The sequence below is a fragment of the Setaria italica genome, chromosome III, assembly GCF_000263155.2.
Source record: "Setaria italica strain Yugu1 chromosome III, Setaria_italica_v2.0, whole genome shotgun sequence".
In the NCBI taxonomy this organism is placed as follows: Eukaryota; Viridiplantae; Streptophyta; class Magnoliopsida; order Poales; family Poaceae; genus Setaria; species Setaria italica.
The window spans coordinates 16,452,414-16,469,334 of record NC_028452.1 but is presented as its reverse complement, the minus strand read 5'-3'; the positions used below and the strand labels follow the sequence as shown (position 1 = coordinate 16,469,334).

The window sequence follows — 16,921 nt, the reverse complement described above, 5'->3', positions numbered from 1 at the left end:
GGGGCGCGAGGTTGGAGCGCTTCATCAATGGCAAGGGCCATGCTCCACCTCCGAGATGAAGTAAGCAAGCTGATGACACGGTCATCAAGGTGGACAATCCCGCCTATGAGGAGTGGTTCGCCTTTGACCAGCAGGTCTTAGGGTTCCTCTTCTCCTCCTTGTCCAAGGACATCTTGGGGCAGGTGGCCTCCGCGAAGATGGCGGCCGAGCTATGGAAGATGATTGGTGACATGCTCGCCTCTCATACTCGTGCACGAACTGTCAATGTTCGTCTCTCCCTCGCCACCACCAAGATGGATAATCTGACAATATCTCAGTACTATGGGAAGATGAAAGTGCTCTCATACGAGATGGCAGCTGCTGGGAAGCCCTTGGAAGATGAAGAATTGGTCGTCTTTATTCTCAACGGGCTAGACTTTGAGTACAATCCATTAACCTCCGCTCTTGTAACTATGGGTTAAGCCAATTAAATTACCTGAATTATACTCTCAGTTGTTGAGCTTTGAAACAAGATTAGAGCTGCAACAAGGAGGCAGCTCCCCATCCTCTGTCAATTCCGCAAGAAAAGGTGGCTGTGGTGGTGGTTAGCGTATGCGGAGCTCCAGCAACTTCCCCAACCAACGTATGCATGGCCGTGGTGGACGTGCTGGTTCTGGCCGTGGCTTTGGAGGTCGTGGTCGTGGATAGCAGGGGCATGGCAACTTCTCCAACTAGCAGCAACGCAAGCAATATCCCAATATCCCAAGTCAGGATGACAATGGTCGTCCCATCTGTCAGGTTTGCTACAAGGTGGGACACATGGCGTCTGGTTGTTGGTACATATTTTATGAACACTATGTACCTGATGAATGCCATGTCGCTGCTGCTATGAGTTACTCTGTGGACATGAATTGGTACACAGACACTGGAGCCACCGATCACATCACTAATGATCTTGAGAAGCTGACCATCTGGGAGAAGTACAACGGCAACGACCAGATACACACGGCCAGTGGCACAGGTATGGAAATCAAATATATTGGTCATTCAATTGTTCAATCCCCAGTTCGGAATTTACATCTAAAACAAATTCTCATGTTCCAAAAGCAGCTAAGAATCTTGTATCTGTTCATTGCCTTGCTAAAAGATAATTCAACATTTCTAGAATTTCACCCTGATTGTTTTTTCATTAAGGATCGAGCCATGAGGAACATCATCCTTAAATGGCGCTGTCACAAAGGGCTCTATCCTCTTCCTTCAACATCCCCAATAAAGCAAGCTTTTGGAGTCGTCAAGCCATCTTTTGAAAGGTGGCACAGCCGCCTGGGTCATCCTTCAGCTCCCATAGTGTAAAAAGTCATTAGTAGTAATAATTTACCTTGTGTTAGCACTAAAGGAAGTGAGTCGGTTTGTAATGCTTGTCAACAAGCAAAAAGTCATCAGCTCACCTATCAAAAATCAAATAGTGTTTCGAGTCATCCTTTACAACTTATTTTTTCTGATGTTTGGGGTCCTGCATCAAATTTTGTTGGAGGAAAGAAATATTATGTTACCTTCATTGATGATTTTAGTAAATTCACTTGGATATATCTTCTTAAGTTTAAATCTGAAGTTTTTCAGAAATTTCATGAATCATGAATTTCAAGGCCTTGTTGAGTGTACTTTCGGTCGTAAAATTGTAGCTGTTCAAACCGACTGGGGAGGTGAATATCAGAGACTCAATTCCTTCTTTAGTAAAGTTGGGATTTCACATCTTGTTTCTTATTCTCATACACATCAACAAAACGGCACTACAGAAAGGAAGCATTGCCACATAGTTGAAGTAGGGCTCTCTCTTCTTTCTCATGCATCAATGCCTCTCAAATTTTGGGATGAGGCTTTCCTTACTGCCACCTACATTATTAATCGTCTTCCCAGCCGAGTTATCCTTGATGACACGCCTTTAGAGCGTTTGTTTCAACAAAAACCCGATCACACATTTATGCATGTTTTTGGGTGTGCTTGTTGACCAAATCTTAGACCTTACAATGCTCACAAGCTTCAATCTCGATCGAAACAATGTGTTTTTCTCGTAGCCACTCTCGTAAAGGTTATAAATTCCTTGATGTTTCCTCTGGACGTGTCTATATATCTAGAGATGTTGTTTTTGATGAGAATGACTTTCCCTTCTCACAACTTCATTCCAATGCAGGAGCACGCTTAAGAGCTGAAATTTCTCTTCTTCCAACTATCTTTTACCATTCTCATTTGATCATGGGGGAGAATATATTGATGATCATATATTTGATTCTCCTAATTTGCCTGCTAATAGTTCTGGTGAAGATTTTGCATAAAATATAAATTTTGGTGTAGATGATGGGGTGGATGAAGCAATAGCACCAGCCAGCGTGGAGCACGAGGAGGATTTGGCATCGGGATTGCCGCCTGGCAGTCCGGACAGCGCCCGCTTCAGTCCGGCTGGCGGCCAACCCGGTGCTGACACACCTCCCTCCGAGTGTGTTCACTCCGTGTCTGGGAAAACGCGCATGCAGGAGGAGCAATCCAGCATGGACACGTCCCCTGCTCCCGCCCAAGCGCGTTCGGCAGCAATAGCACACGCAGCAGGCCAATCATTGGCGCCATCATTGCCGGGCGCTGAGAACCAAGATGATTTGCCTGGGGGATTTTCTACGCATGAACTAGCTGCTGCTCCACAGCCGCAGCTTCATGTTCCTACTTGATCTGATGAAGGGCTTCGACCAAGGACTAGATTACAAAGTGGAATAAGGAAGGCAAAGGCATACATTGATGGCACATTTAGGTATGGTTGTTTTACTTCCTCTGGTGAGCCACAAAATTTAGATGAAGCTTTGGGAAATAAAAAATGGAAGGAGGCTATGGATGCTGAATACTCGGCCTTAATGAAAAATAAAACATGGCATTTGGTTCCTCCTAATAAAGGTACCAATATTATTAATTGCAAATAGGTCTACAAGATTAAGAGAAAACAAGATGGGAGGTTAGACAGATACAAAGCACAATTAGTAACTAAAGGTTTTAAACAAAGATATGGGATAAATTATGAGGATAGTTTTAGTCCTATGGTTAAACAAGCTACTATTAGAATTGTTCTGTCTATTGCTGTTTCTCAGGGTTGGACCCTTCATCAACTGGATGTGTAGAATGTTTTCCTTCATGGTGTTTTGGAAGAAGAGGTATACATGAGGCAACCCCCGGGTTATGAGGATCGTTCTTTTCCCAATTATATTTGCAAGATGGACAAGACTTTGTATGGGCTCAAACAAGCGCCTAGAGCTTGATACTCTAGATTGAGTGCTAAGTTGTGTCAGTTGGGCTTCAAGTCGCCTAAAGCAGACACATCATTGTTCTTCTATAACAAAGGGCATATTACAGTCTTTGTTCTTGTCTATGTTGATGATATAATTGTTGCTAGCTCCAATCCGGATGTGACTTCAGTGCTGTTGCAAGATCTTAACAGAGAATTTACCCTTAAAGACTTGGGTGATCTGCATTATTTCTTGGAAATTGAAGTAAATAAGGTGCGTGATGGTATATTATTGACACAAGGCAAATATGCTTATGATGTGTTGAGGCAAGTTGGTATGAGTGATTGCAAGGAAGTTACTACACCTCTCTCTACTTCGGAAAAGTTGTCGGTTCATGAAGGTGAAATTCTTGGACCTAGTGATGCAACGCAATACAGGAGTGTGGTAGGAACTTTACAATATTTAACCTTAACAAAGCTAGATATATCTTTTTATGTTAACAAGGTTTGTTAGTTTTACATGCTCCTACTACAACTCAATGGGCTGCAGTAAAAAGGATATTAAGATACCCGAAGTACACTTTGAAGCTTGGTAAAGCTTCATCATTACTTGTGAGTGCTTATCCTAATGCAGATTGGGCAGGGTGTCTGGATGACCGGCGTTCTACATGAGGTTTTGCTGTTTTTTTAGGACCCAATCTTGTGTCATGGAGTGCACGTAAGCAAGCAACAATATCTCGCTCGAGCATAGAAGCTGAGTATAAGGCTGTTGCTATTGCAACAGATGAAGTTATGTGGATACAAACGTTGCTTTGTGAACTTGGAGTTCAGGCGCCTAAGGCAGCTAAATTGTGGTGTGATAATCTGGGAGCTAAGTATTTATCTGCTAATCCTATGTTTCATGCTTGCACTAAGCACATTGAAGTTGACTATCATTTTGTTCGAGAACGAGTAGCTAAACGGTTGGTTGATATAGAATATATTTCAACCAAGGAGCAAATTGTAGATGGTTTTACAAAGTCGCTTGGAGTACGACAGCTGCAGATGTTCAAGCGCAATCTCAACTTAAGAAGTTTAAATTGAGGGGAAGTGTTAAACATATGATGTAATAGATAGCGTGGATTGTAACCGGCCAGGAGTTTGAATTTACTAGAGATAGGACTTGTGTAAATCTCTTTCGTTGTAGATAGAGCCTGGTCGGTCGGCTCTCTTTGCTACATATATGTAATCATCTGCGTTGTATTAGATGTATCTATTATTCCCCTCTTTTGCTCCTCTGATTTTCTACACGTGCATCTAGTGGTGCTCGTCAAGATTTATCGGCAGAGGCGACAGAGGCCGAGATTGAAGTGGACAGCTGGTGATCGATGGGGTGAAATTATTTGCCGAGCTGATCGGGTAAAGCCGATCCATGATTGATCGATCGCCGTACAGCTTTGGCTCGAGCAGTCCATGCATGTCGATCCTGCCGTGGAAAGCTGTTACCGAGATTGCGTGTGCGCCAACTACTGGAACACACAAACGCGCACAGTTTGCATCAGCACGGGAGTTCATTGCAGAGCTTATTTTGAGGAGTGTGGGTGTGTGCGCGCCACGGAAGACGGAGCCATTATTCAGCCATGCACGCCGCCGCCGCCGATCCACCCGGGCGGCGTATTGCGTTTCGTGTCGCGCTAGACGTGCGTGTGTGCTTGCTTAGCCGCCCGTCATCTTGGACAGCAGCTCCCGTTCTGTAGGCGCAACGGACAGCGACCTCGATCAAACGCCCGTCCACATGTACATGTTCACGCTGACACGCATGATATGTGTGCCCATTCGTAGCTGAGTCGGAGGAGACATGCGAGTCAGAGTTGCCCGTCTGAACGCATTGACCGTGGTCTATGACGATGGAACAGTGCAGGCTGCGTCGCTTGCGCCTACAGAAGTCCACCACGACTGTTACAGGTCCAGACGCTAGCCTAGCACGCGACCGAATCTTTCAAACTAGCTACACCCTGAAAACGAACCGCGCCGGCTAGTCAAACGACCCCGCGCCGTCGGCACCCCGGCTGAAAACTCAACGGCATGCAGTCGGCGGATCCTTCTCTGCTGGAGCCTGGTTCAACCAAGGGGGTTCTAATTTCAGAATTTCAATACCCAAGTTTTCTCATCGTTTTTGCTCAAATTCAGGCCAAATTCAAAAGATTCCCGACGCAAATTTCCTAGTACCGTCCCAGTTTGTGGCCTCGTGCTCATTCGCTGTTGCACACCGAGCAATAATCTGGTCGTCGAGAGTTTGGGGGGGCTTGCCTGTTGCCCCACTGGCTGACGGCTGACGCCCACTACCACTGGCGCGCGGTAGCCTCTCGCCAACCTTAAAAGGGACGGCCCGGCCGCTTTCAAATTTTATAACCACACCCATCGCGGTTCATCTCACGCCACCCCCCGCCCCCGGCGATCGCTCTCGCCGCGCTCGCCGCCAAGCTCTCGCCACCCCGGCCCCGGGCCGCGCCGAGCCACACGCCACCGTGCCACTTGCGCGCGGGCGTGCCGAAGCTTCGTCGTCATCACTCCGTAGACCCATGCCCCTCCGCCACAAATAGTGGTAGCCGTGCGCGAGCGTGCAGGTCGATCGTCGCCGGCGGGGAGCAATGGCAGCGCAGGAGGGCGCGGCGGGCGGGAGCCAGCAGGTGGTGATGCGGTGGCGGTACGGGGACGTGGGCGACAGCAACTTCGCGGTGCACGGCCGCGCCGTGCCGCTGCTCGTGGGCCTGCTCTGCGCGGTCGTCTTCTTCGTCGCGCTCTGCCTCTACCTCCGCTGGCGGTGCCACCGGTACACGCCCGACCCGGAGGCGGGCGCGTCGTCGTCGTCCGCGGCAGCGGCGGCCACGGCTTCGATGCCCGGCCTCGACGCCGACGCCATCCGCGGGCTGCCCGTCACGCTGTACCGCCCGCCCCCGTCGGCGCTGCCCCCTCGCCTCCCGGGTAAAGGCGACGACGGCGTGGACGGCAACGAGGAGGTCGACGACCACGCTGCGGCGCTGTGCTCGATCTGCATCAGCGCGCTGGTGGCCGGCGAGAAGGTGAAGGTGCTTCCGCCCTGCGGCCACTGCTTCCACCCCGACTGCGTCGACGCCTGGCTCCGGTCCCAGGCCAGCTGCCCGCTCTGCCGGTGCCTCCTCCTCGCCGCCACATCCAAGCCCGCCGCCGTCAACGGAAGCGACGACGCCGTGTGACTGAATAATGGACACTTGACAAAACAAAAGTATCCTCCTATGGCAAGCGGGCCCCAGCTGTCAGCGTCCCCCCCAGACCAAGACCCGGCCTTTGAATCAGCGCGCCATTTAATGATGGCCGCCATGACCGCATCAGATCTACTCGTCGTAAGTGCGCTTGTTTTGGGCCTGGTCACCAATGGCGTCGGAAAATGCAGTTGCCTGTGCAGGCTGCCCTCCCCGGAGTTCTTTGGAGCATGGGTGGGGCCACTCAGTCACCTGACCCCGCCGGCCGCTTTCCTACTAGCTACTAGTACGGAGTAGCTTTCTCCGATCAAGGCTCTCCAATGCAAGGGAAAAGTGGTGTAAGCTGTACATAGCTTTTGAGTGTTTATAAGCAGAGGGAATTTAACGTATGCGGTGGTGGTTCAGGTGGAATCTGTGTTAGCGTAACAGCAGCACTGATACGGGCAAAGCAGCCCTTTAATTAGTTCGCAAGCTCTCTAGTGTACTATGTTATGTTGCACCCCTTTTTGTTTTGATTCCACGGAGCGCAGCCCATACACGTATACCTTTTGTAAAAGTGGTGTTTGCAAATATCTCGATTATATGTAAGCTAAATACATCGGCGGTATTGTTAGCGTTGTGTAATCCTAGGAGTTCTAGCCTAGCTCGGTTGATTAAGGGTTCAAACCATAACAATTCAAGTTCTCGTTGAGACGGATTTTGATGTATATTTGTTCTTACTCCTTCCATCCCAAATTATAAGTTGTTTTTAACATTTCTATGTTTATAGATTTTCCTACGCACCTAGATGCATTATGTCTAGATACATAGTAAAAGTTGTGAATCTAGAAATGCAAATGACATGTCTAGATACATAGTAAAAGTCTATAGAAGAGCATTCTTCCACAAATTTATAGCTTTAGCATTGTGCTCGAACAATGATTTTGTCCTTATTCAATTCAAGATTCAATTGCGATTATAACTAGTTTCGCCTCTACATATTCTCCGTTTCGTTTCCGTACGCATTTTAAAATAGGCTCGCATTTTAAAATAGGCTTGGGGTTCTTATAGTAACACTGTTGGGGAATGCGCCTTCAGTATCGGATCCAAATCCTCCTTTAGTACCGGTTTTGCAACCGGTATTACTATTTCGGTACTAAAGTACCGGGTCAAATAACCGGTACTAAAGGGGTATTAAAAAATGAGGTATTTTCCCTTTAGTACCGGGTCAAATAACCGGTACTGAAGGGGTATTAAAAAATGAGATCTTTTACGGTACACAATACTAACAGTTCGAAAAAGACTCGTATGTAAGGATCCGACGGTTGAGATTAATTGTATAATACTAAAACCTTAAGCTGTAGTACAGGTAGTATGCATGAGTAGTATATGTGGTATAGGGGTATGATGGGAAAGATGTGAAGTGGCATTATATATGTTGTGCTAATTATGCCGCTTCCTGCTGCCACCTGCCGCCTCCGGCGACGACGATGAGAAGGCAGACGGCGCCAGTAGCACGCTCGGGAGCAGCACGGTGAGGCAGAGCAGCGAGAGCGGGAGGAGGCGCTTCCTCCCGTGCCGGTGCCGCCGCGTCTCCATTACCCCGCGTCCACTGTCGCTTCCCGAATGAATGAGGCTTCGTGGCACGTGTCTGGATTTGACTATGTATACTGCAGCAAATCCATCAAATGTTGCAAGATCGCGACTTGAAATCCCCGAATAATATATATTGTACTAATTATAATTTTACCCATACTAAAAAAACACCCTATACTCTATACTACCATCTGGTAGTATTGTGCACCATAAAACAACTCAATAAAATAAAAAAATCCACCGATTGGAGCCCCGCCCGTATCCCGCCACCGTCCGCCAGAGCGCCGGAGCCCTGGTCGCACAACACCTGAGCCCCGCACCGAAGAGAGAGGGGGGAAGGGAGGGAGGGAGGCGGCGTACTTACACTGCTCAGCTACCGCTGCCGGTGCTCCTCAGTCCGCCGGTTGCCACTGCCGCCGGATCTGAGGGAGAGGTGGTCGCCGCACCTTCCCTTCTTGCCACCGCCGCTCCTCGCCCCACCGCCACTCCTCGCCACATGTAAGAGGTGAGGGGCGAGTGGAGGGGGAAGAGAGGGGTGACGATGGGATCTGCGTGGGGAAGAGGGAGGGGATTCAGCTGGGGAGAGAGAGGGGATTCGGTGGGGAGAAGAAGAGAGAAGCACGGGTGGGTGGATGAGGGGACGAGCGGAGCGGATAAGTGTGGGGAGGGGGGGTGAGCGTAGGGTGAGAGAGAAGGGGGGGTTGACGTGTGGTGGTAGGTTGCAATTTAGTACCGGGTGAAGCCTCCACCCGTTGCTAAAGGCCCTCAGGCACATCAGTACCTGATGGAGGCTTCAACTGATACTAATGGGTGACCTTTAGTACCGGGTGGAGCCTCTACCCGGTACTAAAGGGGGGGTGACGGGGGTTCATCGGGGACTAGCCGTTAGGTCCGGTACTAACGCTCATATTATTACTGGGCTAAAATGCAACCGGTACTTAGATTTGGGATGAATGTTGAGTAGTTTTCTAGTATTGTAAGATGGTGGCTGCTTGATATATCTAGTGGGTTTGGGTTTGGATTTGGTTAAGGGGATAAAGAAAAGGAGGATGGAAGGGATATGTTTGACGTCGATTCAATGATCATGACATTGGTTTGATTTGTCCTTTAAAAGATATATACTTTTATAGTAGCAACCAGCAGATAACGTTTCGGACAAACTTTGAAAACTTTAATTAACAATCAATGAATCAATAGGCGGTTTTCACTGAATGTGTTATTTGTTTAAGTGGGCATCTTCTTAGGCACTGCATATGTTCACATATGCAGATGAAGAAGCAACTTTTTGCCCAGCACCACCACTTGCAGCCGCAAGATCTCGAAGCAACTTGGATTCTAAATGGAGTTCGAGATGTCCTATATATTAGGCTGGATCCTTGGAGTTATCACGAACTGGGGCACCACAGCACTGCACAAATTCTTTAAGCTCCCTGCTTGATTAATTTTCACGCATGCACTGTCCATCATGTCGTCTCCCGCTTTCCCCCAGCCGAGACATTCGTTCTGATCAGGTTAAAAAAAACCGTAGAGCAGCAGCAAATTAGCAAGTAGCAGCTAGCAAGTCGATCGGTCCGGAGATATTCGCTATCGAAAAGTTAGTGAAAGATATCAAAACTGGGTGTTTCGGTGTGCTGCTTTTGCCTGCCCCACAGTGCACTAGCGCGTATTTAAATTCAGCTTGGATGTGTGTGGATTTGAAAAAGGAGAGACAGCAGGACAGGATGGGGTTGTTGTTATCACTAATCATATCACGATCAGCCAGTGGCTCCAGTGCAGGAGAGCCGCAGGGAAATGGTGCACCATGCATATGCCTCAGTTGGAGATGACAATCGTGCGAATTTTTTCGCCTCTTATTGATGGAGATTTATCGATTGGATTATCTAATAATTAATTTCTTCTGTTCGAAGTATGAAGGTTTGGTTTTATTCCACCTCACGGATGTGTGATGCCCACAAACCGGCCCTGTTGAAAACATGGCACCGAGACTGTAGCTGGAGACCAAATATGTGCAAAACCCTGATCACTTTATATAAGTAGTGTACGATCCAGGACAGTGCAGCAGAATAGCAGATAACGCCTGTAATTTTCCGCAGGAAAATGGAGCTGTCTGGTTGTACCTTGACTATTCGAGATTCGCTCCCGGAAGTCAGGGCACCTCGGTCGATCGCCATGCTCCTGCACGCGCTTCTGCCGGCCATCATGCACCACGCCTTTCTTGTCGCTCGTCACACCACCGGCCTAGATGCGAGGAGTGCCGTCGCCACCGCGCCACCGCCGCCACGGCGGAAGATCGCCAAGGTCTGGGTCATGCGCGCGCTGCTGGATGGAGAGCTGGACCAGCAGGATGCTTGTCATCCTAGCCCGTATGCTGGCCTGCGTGGCTCACACGGGCTCCTGATTTTACGCTGACGAACGGCCCAACGTCGAGCTGCATTTGACTGAGCTCGGCCTGGTCAAAGCTTTCGGCCCAAAATAATTGTATATAAATAGGCTCTCGCGTCCCGCATCACAGGATGAATTTGGTCCGGTTGGATATATCTAAGATACTTTTATATATCCAACTGGACCTAAACTGGTGCGCAAAAAAATAATATAAACACATAACATGGATATATGATGCAATAAAATATGTCTAAACAATTTTTTTCAAATATTTGTGTAATCAAATATTTGTGCAAGGAGAAAAAAAAATCAACACTTGGGCTGCTTGCTGATTGCATCTGAATAGTTGCACCAATAATTATTCAAATGCCAATTTCTCTGTTTGTTTCTCTTAGCACTAGTTTTGGCTGAGCTCTAATTTTCCATACATGTAATTACATAGATGATTGCATCCTCCATTCTAATTTTCCATACATGTAATTATACACCGTTTAGATGCTACCGTATCTAGCAACATGGCAGCACCAGATATGGATTCATCCTAGGATAACTACAGTTTCCTACCGGGAAACCTTGCGTTCTGCCAACTTTTGGTACAAGATGCTTCGTCAAACACACACAAAAGAAAAGGAAAAAGAAAGACAAGGCATTTCAAGAAAGCGACGGCTTAGTATTTTCCCACTCAAAACTTTGCAAAATGGTGGATGGCACTAGCAAAAACACGTCCTGCGTGCTGCCGCACATGCCTTTGCTGTCGGCTGCATGTATTTTCTTCTTGCCATTAACACGAGATGAAAGAATTCTCGAACAGTCGAACTACAGAGTACAGCTTTACAAAAGAAGAATCGATGAAGATGACCATTGAACTTGTTAAACTACATTTAACGTGTGAGTATCACACAAGTATCACCTTCACTTTCCGCTTCCAGCTGTGCATCCAATGTCCGACGCCACCGGCCGACTCCACGCCGCCACTTTTCCGTTCCGGCAGGCCGGCTGGGTCATGGGTGGCACACGCGACACGCGAGTTTTGACATCGTGACGTGCGCGCAGGGCACCGGGTCGCCATCGGTTTGACCCGAACGCTCCAGCCCCCGCCACGTTGTCCTTGAGCGCGCGGAGGCGGAGAGCCCCGAAGATTCTCCGCCGATTCGTCGTGTGTCACGGAATCCGCAGATCCCAGCTAGCCTCCCTCGCCGTTGGGTTTGCTCGCTCCGGCGCCCGCAGACTCGGACGATGGCGCCGCACGGTTCCTTCCTGCAGAGTGCAGGCGTGCTGCAGGTTCCCGTCGCGGTGCTCGGCTGCTCGCACACGTGGGATCAGGAGGCTGTGTCGTGCATACCGAGTACAGGCACCCATGGGATGGATCCTGAAAACAGAGAATATACACCAGCCATAGTACGTCGCAGTGCAGCACTTAGTCTGTGTCAGATCGAATATTCAGAGACTAATTAGGAGGACTGAATATGAGTTAATTATAAAACTAATTACATAGATAGAGGCTAAACGACGAGACGAATCTATTAAGCTTAATTAATCCATCATTAGCAAATAGTTACTTAGCATATTGTTAAATTATGGACTAATTAGGTTTAATAGATTTGTCTCGCCGTTTAGTCCATCTGTACAATGAGTTTTGTAAATAGTCTATATTTAATACTCCTAATTAGTATCTAAATATTTGATATGACAAGGGCTAAAGTTTAGCTCTGACAACCAAACGGGTCCTGAGAATCTTCGTGGTTGTAGTACTAGTGCCGGACCTGATTCATGGCCCCTGCTTTGCAAGTAGTCGTTTTGGGAGCTTATATCATGTGGGTAATCAGTGGGGGGACACAAGTTGGGCTTGGACGCATTTCGGCTTTGAAAAACTTGAAAAAAATGCAGACTCGGCCGCTCAGGGGCAGGGCAGTATGGGGGGGGCACCTGAAACCAACAGCAACCGGATCCCTAGTTCCGACTTCCAAGCCCGATCCCCACTCACTCCACCACGCTTCTATTTCCGGCGTTTTCCTTGCCGTTCTTGTTTGACTGTGTTCGCGTACGATGCCAAAGCCAAATCAGTCACTGTAAGGAGCTTGTGCATCCTTCAGAATATCCCGTCCCACTTTCTACACGATATTGTGATTGTGAAGCACAAATTCAATAGTCAAGAGGCATGGAACGATCATGGCCACCCGAGAAGCCAAACTAAATGAAGACGCTTGATTTGTATTGGTGTGGAACCATGACAGCGACAGTGCGTTTGTTCGGCTTCCACCCCGTGCGCATACATTATAATTTACTGATCGGCTTAAGGTTAATTAAACGCCTGCTTGCCTTCCAGAGAATTACTTGATTGTACAGTACGTAATCTTCAGCCGGCGGCGACAAATATGACCAGATGACGCACGCAAGGTAGCCACCCACCCGGCAGAGCGAATCGCCGAGCAGCGTTAGCCGCCGACGCAGGCGCACGCAAGTGTATAGCACTGCGGCCGCGGCGCCCGAGTGGAAACCATGGGGACGGGACGATGGCAAGCCTGGGGCGCACGCGGGCGGTTCGGCGCATGGAGCATTGGAACGGCCGAATGGGAACGTGTGTTCACTGTTCACCAGTTCATGCCATCAGGGTCCAGGTGGAACGAATGCACAATGCATAAATAAACCTTGTTCAGACAAAGACGGCGGCCTATTTAACAAAAGCTAGTTTTTCTTCTCGGTGGTTCAAGAAAAGTAGAGAAATGCTCCACCTATCCTAAATTACAATTGGTTTTGACTTTTCTACCATACATTACTTTAGCTATATATCTAGACATATACCTATATCTAGAAAAATCCGAATTGTAATTTGGGACGGTAAGGGTAATAAAGAAGATATCTAGCGTGTTAAATCTCAAACGCAGATTAGATGCATCCCTTGGAACCGCATGCACAATGGGGGATCCAAAGTTGAATGCATACGAGAATCTCCATGGAGAGGGTTCGAGAAACCGCCAACTGCTGTGGCGCCGATACAGAAGCAACAGCTCGCGCGCTCCCCTTTCCGGCTGTTTGGAAGCCGAATTACTCAATACTAATGACGCATAGAAGAATCTAAAGGCCTGTTTTCTTGCACTTGCTAAAAGGCATTGAATGAGAAGGTTAAAGACATGTTTGCCCCTAATGATTGCTACCCTTCTTTCTCTCTCATCTCACTTTCCTCCCTCCTCCCTGGCGCCATTTTTCCTCCCTCCTCCCTGGCGCCATTTGTTCTGTCTGGTTCAACTGCAGCTCTTGGCGCCAGGAACTTGGCGCCATTTCTTTCCTGGCGCCATGCACCTTCCTGCCCATTCGTTCCATTCCCAGCGCCGTTCCTACTAACGTTGCGTCGATCAATAAAATGGAATGCCACGATGCTGGCAGCCATTTTTTTTTATTGAAGCAAAAAATTGTTGTGCATCCCAAAAATTACATTATTACAACAAAAAACTAAAGGATCCTATGACCTATTGAACAATCCATCGGCTATCCAATCCCGAAACTGGTTCATGCTTTGATCTTCATATTCATGTTGGGTAGCACCTTCATTTCCTTGAGATGATGGTCCTTCAGAAGGTGTAGCATCGTTTTCCTCATGATCCGCATTCTCAAAATCAACATCACCAATAGCACTCTCTCTAATGAAATTATGAATTGCCATGCAAGCAATAATTATTTGACTTTGCTTTGCCATTGGATAAGATGGTAAATCGCGCAGAATACGCCATTTGTTCTTCAACACCCCAAATGACCTCTCGATGACATTTCTTAATGATGAATGTGCATAATTGAAATGCTCCTTTTTACCTTTGGGAATTTGTCCGGCTCGAAATTCTGGTAGATAATATTTCGTACCCTTGTACGGGGCAAGATACCCAGTACGGTTTGCGTATCCAGAGTCGACAAGATAAAACTTCCCTGCACATCAAAAGTTCTCGTGTTACATATATCCAGAAACATCAACAGTACTACGTGCAGATAGGGCATAGATGAAGGAAGTACCTTCAGGGGGGTGTGGAAATTTATCGCCATACTTGTCCAATGCATCTTTGAAGACTCTCATGTCATGAACCGATCCAGGCCATCCCGCGATGACAAAGGTAAATCTCATGTCGAAGTCACATATGGCTAACACATTCTAGCTAGTGTACCCATGTCGTCCCGTATGTTGGACAGCCTTATCTGCTGGCACAACAACAGGCACGTGTGTCCCATCTATAGCCCCAATGCAATTGTCAAAGTATGGAGAGAACCGTGGTGATCTCAACTTCGGATGCACAGTACTAAATGTTGGGTCAACTGGTCTAATGATATCCCCTGCTAGCTTGCAAATGCTGTGTAATACTTTGTTGAACTTCCTACTAACTGTGCAAGTAGACCTAACAAAACGGTCTTCGGCTTGCCTCATGCTTTGGGGGGCACCACACATCCACAGGAATAAAGCTAAAGACTCTACTGATGTCATTCTCCTAGTAGACTTTAATCCATAAGACTGTACAAGGACATTATGAAGCCTGTCAAATACATTCCTATTCATCCTGAACATGTTGTAACAAGATGATCTATTTCCTAAAGTTTTGATAACCCATTCATATCCTGATTCTGTTGGGACCCTATATTCTGATCTGTTCAAGTGTGTGGCATAATAGTACATACCGAGGAAAGCACCCATTGCAACAAATTCTCTTCTTATCCTTTTCCTCTTCTGAAACCAGTCATCAACATAGTCAAATATGTCAACCTGTAGATACAATGAATAGTCCACAAATCAGCCATGTCATAGTACATACAAAGCATGATTAAAAGTTGTGAACAAGGCAGCCATGAAATTGTTCTCAACTAAACAGCCACAAATCACAAGACAAATTTATTAAAAGTTCTAATATGACTACCAACACAACATGACAGATTCATAGTTCTCAACAAATTGTCCACACAAACCACAAATCATAGTTCACACAAATTTATTAAAAGTTCTACCATGACTAGCAACACAACATGACAGCTACTTGTTGCCTACAATTCATGGCCGGCCAAAGGTCTTCCCACACTTAGTTTGCAACCATTTGAACCTTGCTTCCTTTGTCTCCAGTGTCTCAAAAGCTACCCTGTTAAGCCTAATGGTGAACAAGTCCATAGCAGCAAAGTACTCTTCTGACTCTTTTGATGCTCCACACTGCTGTGCCATTAGAAGGCTTGCTCTGAACTCATCTTCTTCTTTGTCATGAGAATGCCTCTTAAATTCCAACTCCAGCTCCTTCTGCTTCAGTTGTTGTTGCAGCTCCATTTCCCTCTGCTTCAACTGCAACTCCATCTTTACCCTCATGGTAGTGTTATCTTCAGAGATCCCCTCATGCATAGTTTCTATGAGGTCCTTGAACATCTTGAAAAAAGGACTTTTACTCTTCTTTGGAGGGCTTGATGCTGTATCATTTGTACTGGTACTCCTTTTCTTGCTGCCATTACTCATAGGGCTCTCTTCAGGGTACTCCTCCTCATCCAATTGGAAGTCATCTTCTTCAGGTACCTCCTGCCTATCTTCATCCACATCTCCTGGTATGGTTGTAGTTGATCCATCAACTACATTTTTGTGGTACATCTCATACAGCAGCTCAAGATAGTGAGGTAGGTACTTGCTAAATTTACGGCATTCTGGATACTGCAATCGAATGACACAGGAATTCAGAAACTATATGTACTCCAGGCACAAAACAAAAAGAAATTATCACAAACAAAAAAAACAAATCTACCTTGCAGTATTTATCCCACCAGGCTTTACTCGCTGAAATGGCTCCATTATTTTTCCTACCTAATCCTGATTGTTTCATCGCGAAAACGTAAAATTCATATAATTTCTTGCATTGATCCCACCTATTTCTGAATTGCTTCGGTTCATGCCTGATGGTAGTCCTCTTCGCAAATTTGGCAGCTATTTCCTTGAAACCTCTAGAATTGACCACCCGACCTGTTGCATTGCCTATACGGATTTGTTCCACAGCTAATTCGCAAAAAATTCCTGTGTTTAATTCGCTCCAGTTTGCTCTATGACATTTATTCTACCAGAAAATGAAAAACATAAATACAATTCACAAAACATGGAGATGCACACTGCACAGTGAGGACAGGATGCTTACATGATGATCCTCCCCAGTTTCCTCGTCCAATTGTTCAACATCCTCTGTGTTCATGGATGTAGAATAGGCAGCAGGGGCTGCGCCTCGTCCCAATCTCCCCCGAAGATGTTGCCGGATAGGAGGACTTGCATCTGAATATGTAAGATCACCAACAATCAGAACCGCAAAGCTTGCAAATCATTAAAACTTCGGATAAATTCAGTAGGTCTTTACCTGAAGGCGGCGAAGGTGAAGCAGTACCTCGCCTTCCCCGGCCACGGCGGCCACCACGTGCGGTGCCACCCCTTCCCCGGCCGATTGGAACACCACCATCGGTTTGACGGGGAGGTTGAAACGAGCCGATCCGAACACCATCGCCGCGTCCT

The 16,921-nt window shown here is 47.1% G+C and overlaps 2 protein-coding genes and 1 long non-coding RNA gene across 3 annotated transcripts; 1 reads left to right on the top strand and 2 right to left on the bottom strand.

Moving 5' to 3' along the window:
- The first annotated feature begins 5,655 nt into the window (after positions 1-5,655).
- On the top strand, positions 5,656-7,174 carry LOC101757934 (RING-H2 finger protein ATL66). The gene has a single exon (XM_004961727.4). The coding sequence runs from the start codon at positions 5,875-5,877 to the stop codon at positions 6,457-6,459; it is 585 nt and encodes a 194-aa protein (XP_004961784.1). The 5' UTR covers positions 5,656-5,874; the 3' UTR covers positions 6,460-7,174.
- A 6,681-nt stretch (positions 7,175-13,855) lies between these two features.
- On the bottom strand, positions 13,856-14,673 carry LOC111256806 (protein ALP1-like). Its single transcript, XM_022825457.1, has 2 exons — positions 14,425-14,673; positions 13,856-14,340 (listed from the first exon to the last, which is right to left on the bottom strand). Exons 1-2 carry the CDS (start codon positions 14,531-14,533, stop codon positions 13,883-13,885), a joined length of 567 nt encoding a protein of 188 aa, XP_022681192.1. The 5' UTR covers positions 14,534-14,673; the 3' UTR covers positions 13,856-13,882.
- Positions 14,674-15,965: 1,292 nt separating this feature from the next.
- Positions 15,966-16,358, bottom strand: LOC111256829. The gene is made up of 2 exons (XR_002677119.1): positions 16,173-16,358; positions 15,966-16,081 (listed from the first exon to the last, which is right to left on the bottom strand). It is a non-coding gene; the product is annotated as an uncharacterized LOC111256829 (long non-coding RNA).
- Positions 16,359-16,921: the final 563 nt, after the last annotated feature.